This window comes from Penicillium paradoxum (genome assembly GCF_028828445.1).
Source record: "Penicillium paradoxum strain IBT 22861 chromosome Unknown utg000004l_segment0_segment0, whole genome shotgun sequence".
Classification (NCBI taxonomy): Eukaryota; Fungi; Ascomycota; class Eurotiomycetes; order Eurotiales; family Aspergillaceae; genus Penicillium; species Penicillium paradoxum.
This window is the reverse complement of record NW_026643182.1, coordinates 825458-849770: the sequence shown is the minus strand read 5'-3', so window position 1 is coordinate 849770 and position 24313 is coordinate 825458. Positions and strand designations below refer to the sequence as shown.

At 49.4% G+C, this 24313-nt stretch overlaps 11 protein-coding genes across 11 annotated transcripts; 5 read left to right on the top strand and 6 right to left on the bottom strand.

The window, feature by feature from the left end:
• Positions 1-381: 381 nt before the first annotated feature.
• On the bottom strand, positions 382-2055 carry N7457_004060 (SH3 domain protein; the record flags this gene model as incomplete). Its single annotated transcript, XM_057175105.1, has 3 exons — positions 382-1765; positions 1820-1903; positions 1961-2055. 3 exons carry the CDS (start codon positions 2053-2055, stop codon positions 382-384), a joined length of 1563 nt encoding a protein of 520 aa, XP_057032152.1.
• Positions 2056-3436: 1381 nt separating this feature from the next.
• N7457_004059 (putative stress response RCI peptide) lies at positions 3437-3959 on the top strand (the record flags this gene model as incomplete). The annotated part of the gene is made up of 2 exons (XM_057175104.1): positions 3437-3494; positions 3553-3959. The coding sequence occupies 2 exons, from the start codon at positions 3437-3439 to the stop codon at positions 3957-3959; spliced, it is 465 nt and encodes a 154-aa protein (XP_057032151.1).
• Positions 3960-5272: 1313 nt separating this feature from the next.
• Positions 5273-6798, top strand: she9 (putative mitochondrion biogenesis protein (She9); the record flags this gene model as incomplete). The annotated part of the gene is made up of 2 exons (XM_057175103.1): positions 5273-5870; positions 5939-6798. 2 exons carry the CDS (start codon positions 5273-5275, stop codon positions 6796-6798), a joined length of 1458 nt encoding a protein of 485 aa, XP_057032150.1.
• Positions 6799-7491: 693 nt separating this feature from the next.
• On the bottom strand, positions 7492-8483 carry rip1 (ubiquinol--cytochrome-c reductase catalytic subunit RIP1; the record flags this gene model as incomplete). Its single annotated transcript, XM_057175102.1, has 4 exons — positions 7492-7673; positions 7735-7885; positions 7958-8046; positions 8192-8483. The coding sequence occupies 4 exons, from the start codon at positions 8481-8483 to the stop codon at positions 7492-7494; spliced, it is 714 nt and encodes a 237-aa protein (XP_057032149.1).
• Positions 8484-8917: 434 nt separating this feature from the next.
• N7457_004056 (histone-fold domain-containing protein) lies at positions 8918-9653 on the bottom strand (the record flags this gene model as incomplete). Its single annotated transcript, XM_057175101.1, has 4 exons — positions 8918-9246; positions 9310-9400; positions 9455-9540; positions 9596-9653. The coding sequence occupies 4 exons, from the start codon at positions 9651-9653 to the stop codon at positions 8918-8920; spliced, it is 564 nt and encodes a 187-aa protein (XP_057032148.1).
• Positions 9654-10057: 404 nt separating this feature from the next.
• On the top strand, positions 10058-12974 carry N7457_004055 (chloride channel protein; the record flags this gene model as incomplete). The annotated part of the gene is made up of 7 exons (XM_057175100.1): positions 10058-10535; positions 10599-10666; positions 10729-11088; positions 11139-11216; positions 11269-11594; positions 11649-12003; positions 12060-12974. The coding sequence occupies 7 exons, from the start codon at positions 10058-10060 to the stop codon at positions 12972-12974; spliced, it is 2580 nt and encodes an 859-aa protein (XP_057032147.1).
• A 2086-nt stretch (positions 12975-15060) lies between these two features.
• On the bottom strand, positions 15061-15961 carry N7457_004054 (uncharacterized protein; the record flags this gene model as incomplete). Its single annotated transcript, XM_057175099.1, has 2 exons — positions 15061-15379; positions 15438-15961. The coding sequence occupies 2 exons, from the start codon at positions 15959-15961 to the stop codon at positions 15061-15063; spliced, it is 843 nt and encodes a 280-aa protein (XP_057032146.1).
• A 149-nt stretch (positions 15962-16110) lies between these two features.
• N7457_004053 (putative salicylate hydroxylase) lies at positions 16111-17658 on the top strand (the record flags this gene model as incomplete). Its single annotated transcript, XM_057175098.1, has 5 exons — positions 16111-16409; positions 16466-16632; positions 16692-17007; positions 17061-17142; positions 17194-17658. The coding sequence occupies 5 exons, from the start codon at positions 16111-16113 to the stop codon at positions 17656-17658; spliced, it is 1329 nt and encodes a 442-aa protein (XP_057032145.1).
• Positions 17659-18175: 517 nt separating this feature from the next.
• On the top strand, positions 18176-19303 carry N7457_004052 (uncharacterized protein; the record flags this gene model as incomplete). The annotated part of the gene is made up of 1 exon (XM_057175097.1): positions 18176-19303. The coding sequence occupies one exon, from the start codon at positions 18176-18178 to the stop codon at positions 19301-19303; it is 1128 nt and encodes a 375-aa protein (XP_057032144.1).
• Positions 19304-19755: 452 nt separating this feature from the next.
• On the bottom strand, positions 19756-20531 carry N7457_004051 (uncharacterized protein; the record flags this gene model as incomplete). Its single annotated transcript, XM_057175096.1, has 2 exons — positions 19756-20466; positions 20523-20531. 2 exons carry the CDS (start codon positions 20529-20531, stop codon positions 19756-19758), a joined length of 720 nt encoding a protein of 239 aa, XP_057032143.1.
• A 1240-nt stretch (positions 20532-21771) lies between these two features.
• N7457_004050 (pyridoxamine-phosphate oxidase PDX3) lies at positions 21772-24019 on the bottom strand (the record flags this gene model as incomplete). The annotated part of the gene is made up of 5 exons (XM_057175095.1): positions 21772-22008; positions 22113-22206; positions 22331-22483; positions 22729-23731; positions 23836-24019. The coding sequence occupies 5 exons, from the start codon at positions 24017-24019 to the stop codon at positions 21772-21774; spliced, it is 1671 nt and encodes a 556-aa protein (XP_057032142.1).
• Between the last annotated feature and the right edge of the window lie 294 nt (positions 24020-24313).

The window sequence follows — 24313 nt, the reverse complement described above, 5'->3', positions numbered from 1 at the left end:
ATAGAAATGGTCTCAAGTGACAAACCGATATATAGTACGTAAGAAGACAGGGCGAGATGTGTTCTAGGATCAAAGAGCACATTGACCGAGTCCGATGCGCCAGCGACCGGCTCCACACTTGTCGTGTGAAGAAGAATATAGAAAGTGTCAAAAATAGGGAAGGACGAGATGACACCGTCACAAAATGGGGGGTATATCGAATACGAGTATAAAACGAGTTGGGACGACCGTTTAGGTCGTTCGCAGAGGGGGATGGCCAGCCTGGGTGTATAAAAAAAAAGCGCAGATTCAAATCGCGAAAGCTGGAAGATAGGGCAGAAGCCTCAACACGCTGTCATCAAGACGTAATTTTGCATGAAAACTGAGAATTGAGAACCGTGCTCAAACTTCTTCGTCTTCCTGGCTGCCGTCGATTATCTTGTGCCAGTGCTGCGGTAGACAGATACAGACCAATGGGAAGGCCTTGATCTCACCCGACGGCAAGGGCGACGAGGCCCCAAGCATGCGCGAGCCATTCGAGACGCCGCTGTCACGCTGCTCGCGGTAGGTCACGCCAAAGTCCTCGGCACGCTCGGGAAGTCGCACACCCGTGGCCCAGCCATCATCCCAAATGCCAATGACTTTCAGCACCTCGCCTCGGTCGAGCTCAAACTCGTCACCTGCCCGTGGCGAATATGCCCAAAGGACGGCGACCTTGTCTCCCGCGTGAATCTCATCCTGGGAGTAGTAGTCGCGGAAATACGACAACTGCTCTGATCGACCACTGGTTATGTTTTCAGGGGAAGAATATTGGTTCGTGGGCGCGGAGAGAGGCGAGCTGTCGCTGTCCAGTCCAGCTAGAACGGAGTTGCTCGAAAGTGAGCCGTGACGTCTCCCAGTCACAGGGGGAATCTTCTTGGACATGGTTCCTGGACTGGCACCCATGCCTTCTGAGTCTGATGTGTCGCTGTACTTGGGCCCACTGCCATACATTGCTGCAGAAGTACGAGAATAGGCGGGCGAAGAACTAGGCATTTCACGTAGAGCGGACATCCGTGTAACTCGGCCTCCTGGGACCATGTTATACGATGTTGGGCTTGTGGGCTGCTGCATCGATGGCGATCCACCCTTTCTTTGCGGATTTGGTTGGTTAAGTGCAGCCTCGTTATGGGTTTCACGGCGGCGTCGACGCATGAAGATGCAAAAGAACGCGAGGAGGGCAGCTAGAATGGCAGCTCCTACAAGGGAGCCAATGACGATCCCAGCAATTGCGCCACCGGACAAACCATGGCTAGTAGATGCAGTAGCGGAAGGCGAGGGCGTGAGAGGCGGCAGAGTGACAGTCGGCACCGAGACACCCTCACAGCGAGTCGCAGCATGGGATTCCGTGCAGCAGCTATCGGTGCTGCTCGTACAAAAAGTGCAGAGACCAATGGTATTCGATGCAAAGCCACAGTTGTCAGGCTCATTCGCAGATCCCCTGACACAATCTCCGGAGAGTGCATCAGATGGTTTTTCACAGATGGTCAATTCGGCGTAGATCAGATCAGTATAATCCTTGTCGGTTTTGGGACATAACTCTGTATTTGCCATAGTCTCCTGCTCGCTCCGGGCCCAAAGTGCGCATGTGTCGACGCAAATTGGTAGAGAGTCATTTGTCGAGAGTTTGCAATCGGATATGGAGCTTTGTACGACACTACTGCACAGGACACTGATTGTATACTGAGCATAGTAGTCATTGGGGGCGCTAGAATTGAGCCCTTGACATCCCAGCAAGTCATCATACCTACGAGCGCCTATTAGTCACTCTCCTGGTCCATTGGTGAATTTCAATACGTACTTCGATGAGATATATGATCCTCGGACATAGTCCTCTAATGAATTATCGAATTCCGTGAGGTTCGATACGTTTCTAAGAAATGGACTAGCAGTGCAGTGTCAGTACCCATTTTGGTGCCTAATTGGGCGCACTCCCACTCACAAGGTTGAATACAGGCTGGAGCTGGTCGTAATAGACGAGCTACTCCAGGCAGGGCAGGCAGTTGACCCCGAAAGGGAAATGCAGGAGTCGGACATGCCGGGCGAACCTGGCGGTGCCGCCTTATATCTGGAACGCTTTAGATGATATCGGCGTGGAATGTGTCAATCGCGATCGAGAATGTTCAAAGAGTAATTGGGTACGAATCGCATGGGCAGACCGATATTCGAACGCGGGAATTAGAATGGTCGACTCCAGGCCACCGAAACTGTCCCAATCTCGAGGGAGAAGAAAAGCGCGCGTAAGAAAGGTAAACGAGTGACTCGGGTTCTCAACGCCCGGTAGGTAAGGTCAACCGAGCCCCGTAGGCACTCTCGATCGAATCGAAAAGGGACAAAGAGTGAGGAGAGGATGACAAGACTAAGTTCTAGGATTGAAGAGAATCAAGATCGGAAGGATGGTCTGGGCTTGTGGGTAACAGGGGCTGGGTACTAAAGACGAACTGCTGGGAAAAAGGAAATTATGGAACACGGAGAGTAGGCATAATCTGTACAAGTCACGCTAAACTCAATCTTGCCAACATTCTACAATAGTACAATAATAGAATAGAAACTTCGGGTCTTCTGGGTGTTTGGTAGAAAGAGTCGAGTGGGAAAAGGGGTGTTGCTCCGCTTTGTTGACGCCTTGTCTCGTTTGGTCAACTCCGGCTATACAACAGCGCAATACGGAGGTGTAAAGATAGGGCACCTTCACAACGATGACGATCGGAGCTTTGATTGGCGACTGCACGGCCAGTTGTTCCTGTCTCCATCGAGAAATTCCTGTCAATCCCTCTTTGGTTCCTGGCGTGTATCCTCCACTCACCAGCCTCGCTAGGCTCTCGTTAGCGGCTCAGACACGACGATCGCTATAACATGCCGTCTCCAAAGGTCAGAAGGATAGGACAGCATGGGCTCGAATCCTTGGGATTATCTTCCGAAAGACCTCCCTTACATACTTCCTGCAAAACAAAAAGTTGGGCTGTAGCATACACAGTTGTGTGAGCTATCGGAAGCGAGGGGCACTCCAACTGCAAGTCCAAGGTACCCGGTCGCAATAAGTAGGGACTCGGCAACTGTATGTACCGGGTACTTATATGGTACCTATGGCTATCATAGAGAAGTTGCAAACCGCCCCGCTTTGGGCAGGCACTTGACAAGTCTGGGTTTCATTGAATGATCAAAGATGATTGGATACCTTATGTCAAAGTAAAGAGTAAATAGAGCCATGGGAAAAGATGGAGTATAACATAGGGCTCATGACTGGTGAATCATAGTCATGTGACCGTTGACATCATCTGATCGGGACTGTCTGTGGGCAGGCTGCCGTCCGCGACTCGTCCAGCAGTCTAACAGTGCAAACGTCTAATCATTGCGACACCCTCAAGCCACTAGTTACAGCTCGCATCTACTATCACAACTCAGAGAACAACCGTGAGCCATGTGTAGCTCCGACATTTTCCTTGCGGTACTCGCTATCTTCTTCCCACCTATCGCAGGTAAGTGAAACCCACCTATCTTAGCACTTCTACCGCTGATCAACACGTCTATCACTAGTCTGGGTCAAGTCTGGCTTCTGCACTGCAGACTCCATCATCAACATAACCCTTACACTCCTGTGTTTCTTCCCTGGTCTCATTCATGCGTGGTATATTATCCTCAAGTATCCGGAACAAGATTACGACGACGCATCCTATGAGCCTATCCCTGGTGGTGGGAGTCGGCGACGTGATCTGGAGAACGGAAACGTTACCTACTATTATGTCTCACACCAGCCCCCTCAGAACCCCTCCCAGCGCGGATATGGCACAGTCAGCCCCCAGGGTCAGCAGGCGCCTAACCCGGCGAACAAACCACACAACCAAAATGAAGAAGGTGGGAATGGTGGTAGCAGCAGTGCGCACCCACCGCCTACCTATGCTGAGGCTGTGAGAGGTGATAACAAGGTGCAAAATCAAGATTAAGATCGAGGCTGGACTCGCTGACAGTGCTTGTGGGTGGCGTCCAAACCCTGTCATTGTATCATCGATCTTTTGATTCCCAGCCGGCTGTACTCTCCATGTCCTCTGTTTTGCCGTTCTTGTAAACGCACTCTTGAAGAACTGCATCGTTCTGCTATGACTCTGACGACGGAATGTTCTATGTAATTCTGAGATTCTGATTTTATTCACTGTTTTCGGTCAGGGCTATGTCTTCCTCCCTGTTTCAATTCTATTTTTCCCCCCTAAGGCTCTGTCTGGATGCGCGTCGCATTGAACTCAAGATGCCGTGTCAATCTTCTTTATCTTAGTCTTCGGGTCCCCTGCACGAATTGGGCATTTGGTTCAACCAGCCCTAGATATAAATCATTGTTGATATCTTTACTTGGATAGTTTATGTATTATCAAATTGCATCCTCATCTTGGTAACTTAAACCTTTTAAACACATATTTTCTAAGAGACGCCATGTGTGGCCCTATGAAATATATATCCCTTCTGATCCCGATCTTATTCGATTAGCCATATGAATATATCCATTAGAAGATTCTCGCATGTCCTCAAGAAAAAACAAGTCTCTAGCGTGTGGGAAATCATTGATTTTAATAGGTATACGACGAGTGTTTCATGTAAAACAGACTCTTGTGTCAATGTATCCAGGTAAACTCTGTCAATTGGTAGAGTAGCAGAGAAGACAAAGGGATTGTCATCGAACATTTCACGTATCGCTCGGTTGGTGCCAGTATATATCGTATTTCTTTGATTTCTCGATAAGTTCTTCTGTATTATACCAGTCAACATGAAGTCAAATATGGAGTATATCAAAGACATGCTTCAAAACGAGATAGTGTAAACACAACAGCGAACTAGATAATGTGCATGAAATCTTACCTCTAACTGACGAGCCGATGGTAAACATATCTGGCCCAGAGAGACCATTTGGTTATAAAATATCATGGAGCTTGGCTTCCTTGGGTGCTTTTCTGGTGCGTGGAGTTCTTTACTCGGAGCTATGGATGTCACGGTGGTATGCCAAAGCCGAGATTCGAGGAAGAGGACCAACAATCCTGGAATTTCACTAGATGAGAATGAATACAAAATCAAATGCCTATGCATACATCAACTGTAAAACAATGCAGATGTCGAAGATTATTCAGAGGGAGCTTACTCCGTATACATCCTTAGTGTAGCAATCTGATAAGGCTATCCGAGGCCAAGTCCCGTCCCGAGATGATCCTCGTTCGTCTCTAAACTCTTGCATATCACGTCCCGCCACACGATTGTGGCCCTTATTTTGGCCATGCAGTCTATGCCACAACTGCTAAGGCAATCGCTTCGGTCAAGCCTTCAACTTACAAGCACTTCCTCGGTGCGAACACAATTCCGCCCTACTGCATTCTCCCTCACCAGACCGACTCCGCGGAGCTTCTCCGCCTGTGTACAATGCCAATTCCGCCTACACCAGGGCAAATATGCCGCCTTCGATGACAGAGAGAGGTTCGCAGCTGATACCGAGAGATTGATCAGAGAAAAGGAGAAGGAACTCGCGGCACAGGAGCTCGCCGCGCGCGATCCCGCCCCGATCCCGGGTGTGGAGGCGGGCAGTTCTGTGGATTCGGTACCTCCTCCCCAAGAGCCCGACCAGGCCACCACACAACCACAAACAAAGAAGAGCGACCAGGAGCAGTCAGCTTCCCAGGAGGAAGATGCCAGTGCTACTGGTACAAGGAGCGGGGGCCTGCCGTCGTACTTGGAAAGCCGTCGGTCAAAATGGTCCAAGCAGTTCACTACAATGATGGACAATGTGCAATCCAACGTCTTTGTAGCAGGCCAACGGCTAAATGACTTGACTGGATACTCCAGCATCGAAGCTCTGAAGAATGACATCCAGTTCCACGGTATGCATAGCACAGCCCAAACCCGCTCCCGCGAAATCCTCGGATACTGATTCTGCTCAATTGTACAGAGGGCCGACTCCGCACCGCCCGAGCGAATGTTAAACGTGCGAAAGAAGAATATGCTGCAGCAATCAATCGCCGCTCCACCTCCCAACGCGAAGTAAACGAGCTCCTCCAACGCAAGCACGCCTGGTCCTCAACAGACCTGGAGCGTTTCACCCTCCTCTACCGCAACGATCACACCAACGAGGTCGCCGAGACCGAGACTTCCCAAGCCCTGTCAGCCTCAGAGCGCGAAGCCGAAGAGGCAGCCGCTCAACTGAGCAAGAGCATTCTCTCGCGATACCACGAGGAGCAAGTCTGGTCCGACAAGATCCGCCGCATGTCAACATGGGGAACCTGGGGTTTGATGGGCATGAACGTCCTGCTATTCCTTGTCTTCCAAATCCTCGTGGAGCCGTGGCGCCGGAAGCGTCTCGTCAAGGGCTTCGAGGATAAGGTCGTTGAAGCATTGGAGAAGGAGAAGGAGCTGAGTCGGGCTATTCTGGCTGAGAGCGCTGTCTCAATCTCCGCATCGCCGAATATCACTGTCCTCCCCGAGGTAATTGATTCTACCAATGAGAACCTGGAGCCCACTGCTTCTCTTTCGGCGGAACCGAAGCTTACTGCAGTACAGAATGATGCTTCCGCTACTGGAACTATTATTACGGCGAGCGACGCCGTGGCGTCACAGTCTCTTCAGAGCCGTCTCTTGAACATTCCACCTCCGGTTATGTCGGTGGAGTATTGGAAGCAAGTTGCCGACGAGTTCTTCAGTGAACGCAGCATTTCTGTCTCGCAGCGCGACGTCACCACTGTGGCTCTCCAGAGTGCTGCAGCTGGTGCAGCTGTGACGGGCCTACTGTTCGCCCTTATCGGATCTCGGTAAAGACCATCGCATTCGAGCATATCAAATTGCCATACCAGAAGGAACTCAGGATGTATGAGGTCATATATGGGTTTGTCAATTTGATAATAACTTGCCCCTGTTGGCTGGGCGGGTATATCTGTACATACTATTGAAGGGAAAATAGATACTCAGTTGGATAGAGACAAAGTCTGCTGTATGATTGTTGAAGAGTTATATCTTGAAACCGAGTACATGGCGACATAGCGAGGCATCGATGTTACCAAGGCAATTGATGGTTTTACGTCAGACACCAAAAGAGCGTGGGTCTAAAACAAAGGAAATAACATGACTAGGTGATACACTAAATAAAGAACATAAGTATGTACTCAAGGAGACCATAGGACATCCTCTGCACTGCCAGGAAACGTCCCGGCTTGAGCCTCTCCAACTCCACAGCTCATGTTCGCCATGGAGAAAGACCAAGAGCCAGGAGGATAGGGACAACAAAGGGAAGAAAGAGGCTCATTTTTTTGTCCATATTAAAACACAGGTCTCTTAATCTTGACAAGACACACGGCCGCTCTGTCTAAAAAAAGGGAAAAAAACACAACACAAGCACATACACAGATGGATAGGAGACATGGTCCCAACCATCTTTTATCTCATCCACACTTCTAATGAGACAATCCGCCCGGTGGCGATGATCAAAAAAGGGGTGTATTCAAAATTCGCTTAACCGATAACCAGGGTCTCGTCCTCGGGGAAGCTGTAGGCGGGAACCTCGAGGTTCAGAGGGGCAGGGCCCTTCCGAATACGGCCGGAGATATCGTAGTGGGAACCGTGGCAGGGGCAGAACCAGCCGCCGTAGTCACCGGCCTCACCGATGGGGACACAACCCAAGTGGGTGCAGACACCTGAAGGAGGATGGGGGTTAGATTTATGGACTATTTGTGGATTGCATGACTGTTCACTTACCGAGCATGACGAGCCACTCAGGACGCTGGACACGGTCCTCATCGGGCTGGGGATCACGGAGACCCTCCCACTTGGCCTCACGGGCCTCAGTGATCTCGGCTTCGGTACGGTGACGGATGAAGACGGGCTTTCCACGCCACTTGATGATGACCTGTTATAGGGTGTTAGATAGGGATCGTGGATATTGGAATTTGCCGGATGAGGTGGTGGATTGAAAACGTACGTTCTTGCCCTCAGGGATGGCACCGAGAGCGATCTCGACCTTGGCCTGGGCCAGGACATCGGCGGAGGCGGACATGTTGACCAGGAAGTCTGGAGAGAAAGAATAACATCAGCCATGAGTTGCTTTAAAGTTGTCCGAATTTCCCCGATCATGCGATGAGATTGTTCAATCGCTTGAGCTCATGCCAATGCTGTTCCCATCTCTTTCTGATTCGAATGTATAAGAAAAACCTACCCTGGACAGTAGCCTTGGCACCGACAGCACTTGCCAGACCGAGGGAGCCGGCCATGAAGTAGGAGAAGACCTGGTTGGAGCGGGGCGAGTTCTTAGACTTGTACTTGCTGAAGTTGGGGATCTTCAGGGTCGAGCCAGCCTCGTTAGCGCTGGCGAAGGGGGACTCGAAGGACGACTTCGCATCGGCAACTCCCCTCCGCTGCTGGCAGGAGGTGACGGCGGCGCGGGAAGTGGACAGCTGCTGCCGGGCGACGGTGCGCAGCAGAGTGCTGGAAGCGGAGGAGAGCGACATTGTGAGGGCAATTGACCACGGGTGGAATTGAGCCGCGAGTGTGGAGGTCGAGGTGAGGATATGAGGGTGGATGAAGTCGGAAGTTGAAGTTGGAGCCAGAGCTTTCGCTAGCGATCGGAATCACGGGGCCTGTCATTGGCTGGTCGATTCCCGTTCACTCCCTAACAAGAACATTCTTCTACAACTACGAGTATTGATTGATATCCTTATTTCAATGGTTCTTGAATTATAATTCATTATTATTGATGTTTTCGTCAAATTTGACTCGTCAATTGCATCCTATCTCATGTGTTTTCTTTTGGGGTTAATATCTAACCCGACCCAATGCGACCATACAAAGCCAAAACCAATGCGCAGGCAAACCCATCACCAGACTCCTATGCAAATAACTAGATGAGGGATGAAAAGGAAAAAAAAGGGATAATATAGCGCAATCAATCTTGCATTTCCACATCATTGTCACGGGTTGCCATAGGCTCGACTGTCCGGTCCGCAATCAGCGCGCTCACAGGGACCATTGGCCGAGGAACCGAGGGCGATGTTGTCTTTGAGTCTTCTCTTTGTGGAGTGGCATCTCCCATGCCTGTGCCATTTGCCGGTGCGGAGGGTGCGCTGGCACCGTTGAGAGTACGCTGGCCCTTCTCCATGGCACCTTGGTTGGCCGCATCCTTGGCTTTCTTCTCCTTGAATTGTTTGTAGGTCGTAGTCTTAGGAATCACATCCGCAAGGAATTCGAGGTTGTCTGTGTGTGAGACCGCCGAAGCTATTGCATGTTAGCATGTCGTCCAACCCCATGCTGACCGTGGGCAGGATAAGCGCGACTAACCGAGATCTTTGTACTGGACCGTCTTACGTGGTTTTCGCTCGGATTTGACCACATTGTGTCCTTGCTCAGCAAGGTATTTGATGAACATCTCCTAGATCCAGTGTTAATTGGCGGCCGAGGTATTCAAGCCAAGAGTATAGCGTACGGTAGCCATTGCAATAACAAAGGTTGCATTGTTCGAGCATTGTACAATATCCTCGTCTAACTGGATGATCTTCTTAACCCGAGCAACTGTAGGAATAGATGAGTATGTTGATCTATAGCGAAAACAGTGTATGTGACATACTGGGAAGTGCGCTTTGTCCGGTGATCTCATCCGGGTCTGCTATAGCCTTGGGGGCCATATTGTTGAATTTAGTGAATTAAAATGCCGTCAAAACAAAGGTACACGATTTGCAGCATGCGCCCGTCGGTTCAATCTGTTGTAGAAGCAAGTGGGCGCGAGCGTGGAGTCGAGAAAGTAGAACGCGTGGCCGCGACGTTATCTGAGGAGGCTTCGTTATCGATACTTGGCGACTTCGCTTCGTCACATCATCTACCTTGACGAGCTCCGTTCACCCCCTTCAAATTACTTGGATTATTGCTTATAGCCCGAGTCTCAACCGCCAGCGTCCTCAGGCTGCGAATTTGATTTTGACTGCGAGAATTCGTCCTCGTGCGCCGATTCGCGGTGTCCACCGCGGACACTGACATATTATCGAGTCGAGTTTCAACCGACTATGCTGACCTCACCCCCTCAATCTATGTTATGACCTCTCCACGCCCCTCCCCGACCATCTCTAGGTCTCTTTCAGTTTCAACAGAGCGCCGCAATTCTCGAAGGCTATCTGCTCGCTCTATTCCCTCCCCGATCCCACAAAATGCTTTCGATAACCAAGAAGCTCCCGCCATCCCAGAAGAGATCAATGAGATCAAGCGATATGAAGATTTTACCACCATAGACTGGGTTCAAGATGCAGTATATGAACAGTCGCGGCGGCGCGCGAAACGGCGCAGTGGCACTAGGTTTTGGGATCAAGAAGGCATCCTTGGCTGGAGGCGCAAAGTGTACGAATCCTACGATGCAGGCCAGGCATGGCTTGTCGTTACACTCGTGGGTTTGGCAATTGGGTTAAACTCAGCTGTGCTCAACATTATTACCGAATGGCTCTCTGATATTAAGTTGGGACATTGTACTACTGCATTTTACCTCAACGAGTCCTTTTGCTGCTGGGGTTCTGAGAATGGTATGTTGGATTGGCAGTGCGATCCACCTGAATTATGCATTAACTGATTCTTTCTCTTGATAGGCTGCCCAGAGTGGAAACCTTGGACATCATTCTGGGTGTTGAATTATGTTTTCTATTTCTTTGGCGCGGTAAGATGAATTTCTCACTATTCTTGACGAGACACGGGCTTGTAGGCTAATTTTGGATCCAGCTGTTGCTTTCGTCTATCGCGGCAGTCCTAGTCAAGTCATTTGCACCGTATGCCGCGGGCTCTGGCATCTCAGAGATCAAATGCATTATTGCTGGCTTCGTCATGAAGGGGTTTCTAGGCGCCTGGACTCTTCTCATCAAATCAATTGCCTTACCACTAGCAATTGCGTCGGGTCTCTCTGTTGGAAAGGAGGGGCCTAGTGTGCATTTTGCTGTGTGTACCGGAAATGTGATCTCGCGCTTCTTTGGTAAATACAAACGGAATGCCTCGAAAACGAGGGAAATCCTGACTGCCTCGGCGGCAGCTGGTGTGGCTGTTGCTTTTGGAAGTCCAATTGGAGGCGTGCTGTTCTCTCTGGAAGTCAGTTCGATTGCGTACGAGTTCATGGGATGAATGCTGACCGTCGATAGGAAATGGCAAATTATTTCCCTCTCAAGACTCTTTGGCGCAGCTACTTTTGTGCATTGGTCGCCACTAGCGTGCTGGCAGTAGGTTTTCCGAATGATACATCAATTCTGGACTATTGCTGATCTGTTTTAGGCTGTCAATCCATTCAGAACCGGCCAATTGGTCATGTTCCAAGTGGAGTATGATCGCACATGGCATTTCTTCGAGTTCCTTTTCTTTATTTTCCTTGGTATTTTCGGTGGTCTCTACGGCGCATTCGTAATGAAATGGAATCTTCGGATGGCCGGGTTCCGCAAGAAGTATCTATCACAGTGGCCTATAACCGAGTCCGTTGTTCTCGCTGGACTTACTGCAGTACTGTGCTATCCCAACATGTTTCTGAAAATCAACATGACTGCAATGATGGAAATTTTATTCCGCGAATGCGAGGGTGGCCATGACTACGCTGGACTATGCGAGTACGAACATTTCCTTCTATCCTTGCGTGAGAACACACGACTGACATATCACAGATCTAAGAACCGATGGTCAATGGTTTTCTCACTAGCTATTGCAACCATCCTACGCACTGGCTTGGTGATTATCTCTTACGGTTGCAAGGTGCCAGCCGGTATTTTCGTACCCTCGATGGCCGTCGGGGCTTCATTTGGCCGCATGGTTGGGATCATGGTGCAGGCATTATATGAAACATTCCCCAACTCTGCATTTTTCGCCTCTTGTGATCCCGATGTCCCTTGTATCACACCGGGAACATATGCGTTTCTAGGAGCTGGCGCAGCTCTCAGTGGAATTATGCATCTGACTATCTCTGTGACGGTCATAATGTTCGAGCTGACTGGTGCACTGACCTATATTTTGCCCACTATGGTATGTGTTTATTCTCAAATTGCCCTCATTTATCCAACCATACTAATACCTACAAGATTGTGGTTGGCATCACAAAAGCCGTTGGCGATCGATTCGGTAGTGGCGGTATTGCCGACCGAATGATCTGGTTCAATGGATTCCCTTTCCTCGACAATAAGGAGGATCACGTCTTCAATGTGCCTGTATCCCATGCAATGACCACAGGCCCACTCTCGCTGCCAGCATCGGACTTCCCCGTGCGCGAAGCAGAGCACCTTCTGAATGACAACAGATTCCAAGGCTTCCCTGTCGTGGAGGACCGCACTTCAAAGGTATTGGTCGGCTATATCGGACGAACAGAGCTCCGATACGCTATCGACCGTGCCCGCAACGAAGGCATGGTCGCCCCGAACGCCCGGTGTGTCTTCACCAAGGAGGCCGCTAACGCCGCCATCGCGCGGAGGGCGTCCGTTTCGCATGGTTCACGATCATCGGATACATTTGATGCAATTGAAAGCAGCGCAGGAGCAGCTTTTGTTGATTTCTCGCGGTATGTAGATCACACACCGCTGACCGTCCACCCACGGCATCCGCTCGAAACCGTCATGGAGATTTTCAAGAAGATGGGGCCTCGAGTCATTCTCGTCGAACATCGTGGCAAACTCACTGGCCTAGTAACTGTTAAGGATTGTTTGAAGTACCAGTTCAAGGTTGAAGCCGAGGAACATACACTGGCAGCAGCGAGTTCGTCTGAATTAGCTGCGCTTGGCGGTCACTTGAACGGCACACCACCTGAAACGCTAGAAGACCGCCTGTGGCGACTCATTCAAAACGTGGCTGGGTTTGTGTCTGGTAAGATCTCTCGCCGGCCGGTCCGGCTGCGTGATCGCAATGCATCCAGGCAATCAGAACGGTCGGATGTTTTGAATGGCACGGAGGATGACGCCGTGGTTGAACTGGAGGATAGAGACGATCGACCTATGATTCCATGAACAGAATAGCAATGTTTTTATGATGATAGAGGTGTTTGCTAAATCAGAAGCTTTGGTCACCAATTCATCTTCCTATGTAATTCCAATCTAGCTTATTGTTGGACGGGCGACAAGAGATTGTCATCGACATTTGAAGGTGAGCATACTATGTGTGTTATTAACCCCAGAATCATTGATTCTAGGAGATCAGAGTACCAGTGTGGCTATGGATCCTGGGATTTATGCTACTGACATGCTGTAATCACAATGCACATCACCACTGAAGTGATATTGAACGAAGACAACTTTGACAACTCTACAACGTACACATATTTCCAGATCTTGCTTGCAACCAGATCCAAAACTGGCACTTAGGCCGACAACTCTCCTCTCAGATTGAGTCGGCGTATAAGGACGGCGACCTTTTGTATAACTTCATTCAACATTGGACCCGAGTAGGTGAAGTCCACATGACTCGGACAAGAAAACAAAGTAGACGAAGAAGTCCTCCATCTTCTGTCCAGGTACTCTTCCCCAACTGCATCACCTTGAATTTCCTTGAAGCTCATATGCCTCCCACATTCCACCAGACGGCGAAGGGTCAAACTCTCAAGACAAAACGCCTCAGACCCTAACTCCTGGAGAAGCGTTCTCCAGCCCCCTAGCTCCAATTCCACGAGATGGAAAGTCAGAGAGCGAATTGTATTTCGATGACTATAAAGAAATGCTGCCAACGCGGCTGAAGAGCCAAATGACATACACGAGAATTCCAAGTCCTGTATTTCCGGCAAGCAGTCAACCCAAAGCTGCGTTAGAAGTGAACTTGATTCGCGAGGCCAGTCAGAATGGAGGCGCAACTTCCTGAGAGATTTGGCAGCTCGGATCACTTTCACTGTCCAATCAGTGAATCCAACCTCGGTACACGAGGATACAATGGTTAATTCCTTGAGATGGGAAAAAGGGCCCATTTGAAGGGATCTTGAGTTCCATTGTGTCCGCGTTTCCCATTGGCCTCTAGCCCTATTGGATAAAATATCCATCGAGAATGATTCCATCGGAATGTCTTCAGCGGCTAGAACCCCGAGGATCAGAGAGACGGCCTGGGAAGGAAAGACGCCGATTTCGCGAAAGATCGGTTCTTTGTTTTTGGAATTGCGCAGCTCGAAAGATCGACAGTTCACCAGACGTTTGATTACATCGTGCCATTCTTTGATTCCACTCCTCTGTGTTAAGATGCCAGCGGAGGAGGGATGGATGATCTCTAGCTTGTGGACATAAGGGCAGAGTATATCATCCTCGGCTACTTCTTTGACCCGGTCAAGCGACTCTTGTGAAAAGTTCATCTTTAAGGAATATAAGAATATTTTTGCAAACTGGCGAAGGCTGATTTGGTATATTGCGCGACATGTGCGGCGCAGGGCACATATATCGAGAGGTCCCATCTCGTCGATGATTTTCATCACTAACTCAACTGGCAGACTGGTGAGGAGTGATATCTGAGATATAGGCGTGTCCATAGTGGAAAGAGCCATAAAGGGCTTTTATAATAAGGGACTAAAGGGACAGTAAGGTCAGAGTGAGGCGAGTTAGAGGAGAGTAGATGATATAAGATAGGAGAAGACGATATTCAGTTACGCAAAGAAAAGAGAGGGAGAATAGAAAGAAATAAGTTGAAGTAACAGATACAGGATGAAGGAAGCCAAACCTCCCGGTGTTGTTTAGGGCTTCGGTCGACGAAAAAGGCTTAGTTAAGGATAGTATTAAATCGGGACATAGAACACCAAGTCATCAGACATGTTTTAGCAACGTAACTATGAGGTTGATAATCATGTTAACGTGAGCCAAATTAATATTCAATAACTCAAATTATATCGCCACTAGATGAATGAGAAGCATTACCTACGAGGCATACGGAGCGTAAAAACGAATGAATTGGGGAGCCAGGGCGTTTATATTCGTAGAACTATCCTTAAAAGATACGTAAATGTCTAACCCGCAAATAAAGAGGCCTAGCAATTGGACAGGAGGGATGAGACATCTCAGTAGTTGGATAGCGGATTCTGCATAAGTTTATGACATAGGACAGATAAGTAGAAAGCTATCTATATCATGACTTGATACCAATATGGTAATACAAAGTGATGAAAGGGAACTGAACAGTTTTTTGCCCGCTGTGAAAAGTCCAGTCGTGGAGATCCAGATCAGGCTGGTCCAGCAGTTTCCACGTTTCCTCTGCGGTACGGGTGCGGAGGCAGGAGATGAGTCCGTCGATCCAGAGTGCCAGAGGCGCTATAGGCAGAATGAATGTATAAAGGAGGTGGGCTGGTGAATCCCAGTACCAGACAAGAGTCACAAAAAAGGTCCAAAAGTACACTAAAGGCGAGCAGAGACAAGTCCAAAGATCGCGTGCTGTGATTTCAAATATGCTGCAGGGGATTATATTAGCTTTGAGAGAAATATTAATACAATGAAATATATGCTTACATGAACGAGTCGGCGGACTCGATCGCACTCTTCAGAATTCCCGCTGCATCTTCATCCCCGAAGTGGTGGAAACAAATATTGAATATCCGACACTCTTTCTTTGATTTCCCCGCAAATCGAGGAACAGCCCGTGCATCGACTGGCAGGTCGATGTACAAGACATTTTGTTGTTTCTTCGAGATTCGCTCCCACTCTTCGACATGGGGATAGAGATCGCTCAAGATAAATTGCACAGGATCTTTACCCTCGGCCTCGAGCTGCTGATTGAGCTGTGCTTCAAGAACCGGACTAGGCCCACCGGCACCAGCACAGATATCAAGCACCGTGTATGATGAAAGATCCTTCAGATATTCTCTGAATACTGAACATGCCTGGGTCGCGAGACTTCCACGGCTCCACCCGGGGATTCTAAGATTCCATAGTTGAGTGAGAACCAGCTGTTCATGGTGGTGAAGCCATGAAGGACACCATGGCTGATCACCAATCTCCAATAACTGCGATCGAGGCCATGAGAAGAGTTGCATTACTTCGAGATATTGGCGAGGAGCAAGGAGCTCGGCTGGGCGAAGGCGGTTGGACGACATCCCCATGCCCCACCCCCACTAAACCACATTCGGATGCCAACAACTCTGTAGACAGCAACGAGGAACATCATCCCATACATTTGACCAACATGAAGGTCGCTATCATCGGTGGAGGCCTGGGTGGTCTGGCGTGTGCAATTGCTTGTCGCCGTGGAGGTATTGAGGTGGAAGTGTTTGAGCGATCCACCGAAGTCCACGAAGTTGGAGCTGGCATACAAATCCCGCCTAATGGCACCAGGATAATGCGCCATTTTGGCCTACTTTCCCAATTACTTGAGAAAGGGAGTCAGGTACAACAAGTGCATTTTCGGAGATACAAAGATGGACATATTCTGCGATCAATGCCATTCGGGGATGATATTACGGAGGAGTTCGGAGCGCCGTGGATGTATGTGATGGTCTGATCTGGCACCGATATTTACGAAGACTCTTACCCCTTTACAGAATTATTCATCGCGTGGATTATCATCGTATTCTGCTCGATGAAGCAATCCGACTTGGGGCTGTCCTTAAATTGGGGGCAGAGGTAGTGGACATCTCCACAGATGAACCGGCCATTCTTCTTGCTGATGGGAGACGCATATCGGTAGATGTTGTGATTGGTGCCGATGGTATGTTCGATAGATCCTTACTTTGTGGTACCTCTGAGGACCCGATCTGACGGGAAAAGGGCAAATGTCTACGGCCAGGAGAGCCGTTCTCGGAGCACCTCACTCGCCAATACCGACAGGCGATATGGCTTACCGAGCAACTTTCTCACGGGAGCAGCTAGAGGCCTTGGAGGACGACAAAATAAACGATCTGTGCAGGGAAATGGCTGTGACTAGCTGGCTGGGCCCAGAGAAGCACACCATTTTCTATCCCGTCCGTGGTGGGAAGGAGTATAATCTTGTTCTCATACGACCTGATAACTTGTTGTCAGGTCTTCGTAAAGAGGAGGGTGATATTGAGGAAATGCGAGCTAGCTATGCCGACTGGGATGAGGTGTAAGGTTGCTTGAAATGTTTAACATTAAGCTCTCGCTGATTACGTTTCCCAGATTGCAAAAGCTGGTTTCTTGTGTGCCATCGGTATATAAGTGGAAATTGACCCATCTTCCTGAGCTGGAATCGTGGACCAAGGTTTGAACAGCACCCCCATCTACTGAGAAGTCACTAATAAATAATTGCTAGGGGTCGGTTGCTCTTCTTGGTGATGCATGTCACCCTACTTTGCCGTATCAGGCACAAGGGGCAGCAATGGCAGTCGAAGATGGGGCAGTCATTGGTAGGCTTCTTGGATTATTGCAGGCTCATAATCTAGAGGCTGAAAACACTGGAAACGACCCTTCAATATCGACACGATCTTCAGCTCAGGATCTCACAGCCGCAGTGTTGGCTCTCTATGAGAAAACCCGAAAAGCACGAACCACACGAAATGTTCAAGGAGCAATCATGAATCGAAAACTCTTTCATATTCATGATGGCTTGTTACAAATGATACGGGACTTTGTATTGGGATATGCAGGAGTCATCCGGAAGAGTGACTGGACCTGGCTGTCCTCGTTTCGACAGAGGCAAACCCTTGGTGTAGATGTGCTGGAAGACTGTGAAAGGGTATTTGAAGACTGGAAATTGTCATTTGAACTTATGTCCTGAAATAAAGCCGATAACCTGCCTAGGCATCGATTGGTGTGATGGCAGCCATGAAAAGACACTTCTGAGACACCCAGGTGGTTGCCTCAGTGACCAGGCTTCTTGCCGTTCTTCAGTAGCTAGAGGCATCAATTGCTCCTCAAAGTGCTGATCCGAATTGTAGATTGTGTGAGCCCAGTTATTATCGAAGATACGCGGACAAGAACCAGCTTCAGCTGGTTCGCTAGGTCGGTTTAGAGAGAAAGGGTTGAAACGCATTACCTCTAAGCACTGCGACAAGAACACTAGAAAGCCTTGATGCGCCTTCCAACTCTACTATGTACATTTGTAGGCAGAAGGATTACAAAAGTCGACCGGGTTGACCACCTCGTTTGCCCTGAGCATCTTCTTGATAACTTTTGCCAGGACCTAGGATGATCACAAATTGCGAGGGAAAATAAGGAAAACACCACAAAGCACACCAGACGAAAAACGAAACCAAGAGCCAGTCATCTTTAATCTCTTCTGCAAGCCCTTGATCATGGCAGATACTCAATGTGCCCGGCAATCCCTTCACACGATAGACCTCGAACGGGTGCCAGAATCCACGCTTCTCGGGCGTGCTCTCAGCTTAGGTTCCGTGGTGACCACAGTCTCTTCCTTTGCGTTGCGCTCACATCCTGCCCACGAGAACCCCAAAACACAGACATTCAACCAAATTGGAGAAGGTCTCCAAGGTGTCATCTTTGAACAGATCGGTCAGTCCCCAGTGCTAAAGAAAGAGCGACCTGGAAACGAATCCTTGCCATCCAACATACGACATGAGTACAAGATTCACCAAGATGTGTCTGCTGCATTCAGACTATACGGCTCTTTGAATCGCAGTGATGTCCACGTTCCGTATCCCTTGGAATTCATCCCGAAAACAGCGAGTTGTGAGTTCTGGGACGATGCTCTTCCTCGGATCCCAGCACGCTACCGTACCCCCGGTGACGCTTTCAAGATGGAGCGAATCCTCCCTCTTCCCAAAGTTACTCGCGAAGCATTGGTCACACATTTCTACAGCGGCCAACATCGGCACAGCGCCAGCGATATTGAGAATATCCTTCGCAATCCTGAGAACAAACACTGTCTAGCGCGAGTCTATCTAGGCAAGGAAATCGGAGAGATACCCCAAACAGAATCCGCACTTCGAAACTTCCCCCTCTTCTTGAACCCCATGCTAGACCTTGGCATGGATGTAACACGGCTTGCACATGCTATGGGTAAAGCATACGCGATTATGCACTGGGGCGCCGCTGTCAATGGAGATGATGTGGAGTTTGTGCTTGGAACGTCAACTTTCCCGATGAATGACCCAGATGAAGCCCTTGCAGGACTTCAGAATCGTGTGGTTGGCCTTTATCTACTTGATTTTGGGCAGTGCGAAATGGTCGATCTGACCGAAGAACCAGAGGTGGTCTACCAAGCCTTCAAAGGTGCAATGGTCACCGGCGACAACCAGCTGTTTATACCACATCATCACGTCACACCGGCGATATTTGCAATGTTCAAGAAGGGATATATGGAAGCGGGAAAAACCATACTGACGGAGAAAGGATTGGAAGAGAAGTTCAGCCTGGATGACTTTATGCGACAATACGAGGAGTATGTCGAGGATTTCTTATGAGGAAATTGGAGAATTGATGTGAGACTGTCCTATTTCCATGGCTTTGTCTATACCAGCATTTCATATTAATCGACTGGTCCTAAGACAGAACTGAGCAGATACTGATGGACCCTCATAGGACCCAACCCTACCCCTTCAAGAATAGTTCTGGCTGGTCAAAAGACCGTGTTCAAACTCAAGCTAAACTGCCTGCTCCAATCAAAGAGCCCACAAAAACATCTATGCTACCCTAACTTCCGAGGCAATGAACCTAATGTTATACCATAGCTCACCTGATATGCAAAATTGGCTAAAGTTGACAATGTCAATGCTGTAAACCATAAGATGTAAAAGATAGTCTTGCTTGATTTTCTGCCATGCTTTTGTTCGCTGATATTTCAAACTCCCCCTTGCCTGGATTGAATCATAGATTCGCGTGCCCCGAGAATCTAGCCATGAGACCCGAATATCACTCACTCATGTTCCGTAACGACGATAGTCGGTCTCATAGCCGTAAACCGAAAGTACCGAGTCCCAGTAATCTTCTGAAATCCACAAGCCTTCATATCGCTCTCATACCACAGCCAGAAAAGGTTCTGCTCATCCTCCGACAATCCCTGAAAGCGCACATTCAGCAACCGCTCACCCACGATCTGATCATGCTCTAGACTCATCGCCTCCCGCTGATTATCTTGCATCAACCGATCAATCACGGGATGCTGCATAGAGCGCATGTGGCACGGGACAGTGAGCCTTACCCGTCGTAAATGCAGAAGCTTGCGACGCAGATCGACGGCGCGGAACAGGGCGCCTTGTGTGTCCTGGAACTGTTCTCCGAAGATCTCGAGGGGGCCGTCGAAATTCTGGATGTCCAGATAGGTACGCAGGTCGTCGCGGTAGTAGGCGCGTACCTTGCGTCGGTTGCGGGCTGACAGTTGGTGGAAGGCCTGTTGGGCCTTGTTCATGGCTTGGAGGCTCTCCTCGCGGAGATCGTCGCCTCGCTGGTCTAGGATGGATATCAGGTCTCGAACATGTCTGTCTAGCATGGGGAGGGAGGGGTTTTGGATTGATTCTTGGAATCGATGGATTGTTTTGACGGAGGTCTGGATGTTGATGGCATGGCGTAGAGCACGGAGAGCTTGACGAATCTCCGGGTGCAAAAGGTCGTCATCTTCTATGTCTTCCTGGATAGAAAAGGCGTGTCAGTGTAGTAGATAAGGAGGGAGGTAGATGTCATTACTCGCGGCATTGTGAAGAGTGGTTGCAAAGATAGTTTGGGGTGAAGAAGTCTGAGTTGGAACAGGCGTTGGTGGGAAGGATATGAAGAAAGAGCAGAAGAGGAGAAGAGCGAGAAGAGTAACAAGAACCCCGAAGCATCGAGACCGCTACAGCATTAGCCCTTTTAGGTGGTTGAAACTGAAACAAAATGGTAAACATCTTCGGTATATCGAAGGCATGTTAACACATTCATGATCAAGCAGGAGCGGCTTGGCCACCAACTGCTGTTGTTTCTTTCTTATTCCTATTTTGAGAGCTCAAATTACGCGGGATCAATCTGATAGTTTCTCGTCTCAGGTTAGTTCCTTCTCTGAGTGTCTTTCTGTCCATGCTCTCATCTGTCTCGTCCATCACCCCTGCCTTGCACTTACCAACCTTGCAGCTCTCAGTTCGCTTCCTACGCTCCTATAACCTGCTTCGCCCCTCAAAAGTACTGCTATATTATACAAATCTTGCTGATCCTAGGCTTAAGAAGCTTTATACTCGAGAATGCGATTGGGATCAATCTCTATTTGGATCATCTTAAGAAGAGGTTCGCTCTTGATCATATTCGTCTAATTATAAGAAAGTAAACCGCATTATCATCACGATATTGCTATTAGGATGTAGGATGGTTCTTCTAATTCATTATTATAATTCCCCGTTCAAAACGCTCCGATCATGTACTAGATTGCCCCGTGGGACAGTGTAGATTGTAGGGCAGTCTATATTTCTTACAGACGAGAGCACTATGTAAAAAGTCCACCAGTCCCATTCTAAGCTACAACTTAGTGAAGGAAACATCGGCATCATATGATGTTTTCTGTCCACCAATATCTACGATATCTTGTTAAAAAACCGGCCAGAGACCGATGCAGGTGCCGTCAATACCTCACCGCGCAATTCCTATCTACATAAGTAGCTATCTTGCAACCTTGACACTGCTCGAGTACCTCTACAGGCATATCAAAATTGCCCCAGGCCGAAGATATAGATCTTGACTAGCGAGAAGACCTTACGGTCTGAGGTCTCACATTCAAATCTTGCTAATCCTTCAATCTCCATAGATGGGGGATCTCTACGTCTACTAAACCATATACTCATCTCTACATCCCCCCCATTCTCGCCAACTAAACTCTCTCAACCTATCCAAAACAGTTGCATCCAATTAGAAAACGTATCTACTTCGCTATATAACCCAAAATCTACCGACATAAACCCAAAAAGCAGACTCAAGCTCCCTCCCGCATACCCACCAAAATACAACCCGCCCCCATCATCCCAGCCCCAAGCCACCAAAGCCCCCCAACAGCCTCCTGGAAAACAATCATACCCAACAGCGCGGTAGCCAAGAAATTCGACGCCGTATTGGTGATCGAGACTTTCGTCGTCGACGGGCCGGCTGTTAGCGCGCGTGTAAACAAAGCCCACATTATGATGTTGCAGACGACGTTTAGACCGAGACAAGCCTGTAAGGAATATTAGTCTGGGAGATAGTATAATGGGATGTATGCAGTGTGGGATATAGTGTTCGGATCTCCGTGAAAGAAAAAAGCGAGATGTGGAAACATACACCGCGAGTGAGCATCTCGATTATGGGCGATGAGTCCAGGCCAAAGAGGTGGGCGAGGGATTGGGCGAAGGCCGTTGTGTGGTTGTCCGTGGTTCTGTGCGACGGGGTTAACGTGGTTCGTTACACGGGTTCCGGGGTCTGGGTTAAGCTTATATTTGTGTATACATATACATATAAAGCATTGGTCCGATCCCGAAGGACGGGGATGATTCACGTACAATTTTGCGAACACGCCGTTCAATGCTGCGAAGGTGCCACTCGTGATTGCGAGGATGATCCAGGGGGATGTAGAGGATTGGGGCTTTGGTTGGGGCGTTGAGGTGGACATGGCTGCAGCTGAATTGGGATTGGATGCGCTGTGGTGGTCCGGGCTATTGCTATATAGATCCAAGCTATAGATCCAAGCTGTGTAGGTATCGAGACCGGGGTGTTTTAGAGTGACGTTGAGGCAGTCCGCATGCCAAGGCTGATAATGATAAGATAGGCTGATATGGATGATCGACGCGAAACATACATACATTATGTACTAAATGCATGCTGTGGTGCCAGTAGCAGTTGTTTTGTAGGGATCCAGAATACAGTATTACCATAGATATGCGGGTCTATATCTATCTACGGCGACAGCCTCTGCAGCCGCCACTTAGCATCCTCCGGCTCGCCCTCGACGCGCACATACCGGAATCGATCATGCAAACGACTGCGTCGTCCCTGCCAGAATTCCACAGACTCTGGGACAAGTCTCACACCACCCCAGAAAGGCGGCAGCGGGATGTCTTCAACGCCCGCAAACCTCTCCTCCATCTCCTTAACCCTCAACTCAAGCAGTGCACGCCCATCCTCATCATCCGTCTGATCAATATCAGCCGGAACCTGCTGCATCCCTTCCACGGTCTGCAACTGCTCCACACTCTTCTTGCGCTGGTTTTCTGCCAGTTGATCCGGCTCCGCGGACCACAGAACCTTACTCTGCCAGCTCGCCCAGCCCCCAATACGACTGCCGCGCTCACGCGTGCGCCAGTATAGCTCGCTCTCCTCGCGGCTGAGCGGCTCGAGCAAGCCCTCAATACGAACCTGGCGCTCGACGGCGGCCCAGCTGAATGTCAGTGCGCCCCATTTGTTGCCCGTGCCGACCTCGGCGGTGATGGTTGCTTCGCCGGGTTCTGGCATGGGGCCGAGTTCATCGCTTCCATCGCCGAGTCCGAAAACTTGTGCGCCTTTGCCTTCCCGGCTGCCCCAGTTGCTGTATACGACCCATCCGCGCTCGTCGAGTTCCTTAAGGTAGACTACGCGTGCGCTGACGCGGCCGGAGGGCATCGATGCTGTTGCTAGGGTGCATGTTTCTGGTGCGGAGGAGGCCGGGAGACGGGGGTCGTGGAACCAGGTGTTGAACTGGTGGAGGGGGCTTGTGCCGTGGATTTGGGAGATGGTCAAGGGTGGGTTGGTGCCGAATTGGTGGGCGCGGGCTGCGTTGGAGAGAACTTCGGTTTCAGTCGCTGAGGTCGGGGTCGAGGTTGCAGTGCGCAGGGCTTCGGCTGCAGTTTGGGTGGTTGGTGCAGGTGTAAACTTAGTTTGAGGTTCTGGGATGGGCTCGGAGGTTGGTGCAATATCGCCAGGTGCGACTTTGAGAGTGTCAGCTCGAGGTTTCTATGACTGCGGGGAGTTCTTATTTGGTGGTATCTGATGATTGGGATTGAAGGAGACATAGCTTGACATGTACACGTACAGATGAGCTTCTTCGGGCGCCGGTAGGCGTCTGTCTGGGGTTCTCGTTCGCCCATTGTTGGTTCGCGATTACTTGGTCGGTTGGTGGAATATCGAAGTTGTAGGCGGGGCTGGCGGGGAATAACTCGGATGCGGAGGAATGACTCAACAGCTGAATGGACAGTGAAAATGAAACGGGCCTGCATTAATTGGAGTGCTAAGTACGGAGTAGATAGAAGAAGTGCAATGCCTAAATATCCCGAGTGGTAGAGAATTGAAGAAAACTTAGGGAGACCTGGAAGCTGGGAGCGCCGCAATTGGAACCCGAACTACACCGTCTCAGCGGAAACTTCCACGACGTCATGCCACTTTTTTCTCTCGGGTTATGATGAAATCGTCTAACCTGTAATTATGTAAAGCCCATGGAGAAGATATTTTGACTCTTTCACTTTTTTTCATTTTAATCTCTGCGCTTAAGCGCGGTGATAGAGCTGGGATGT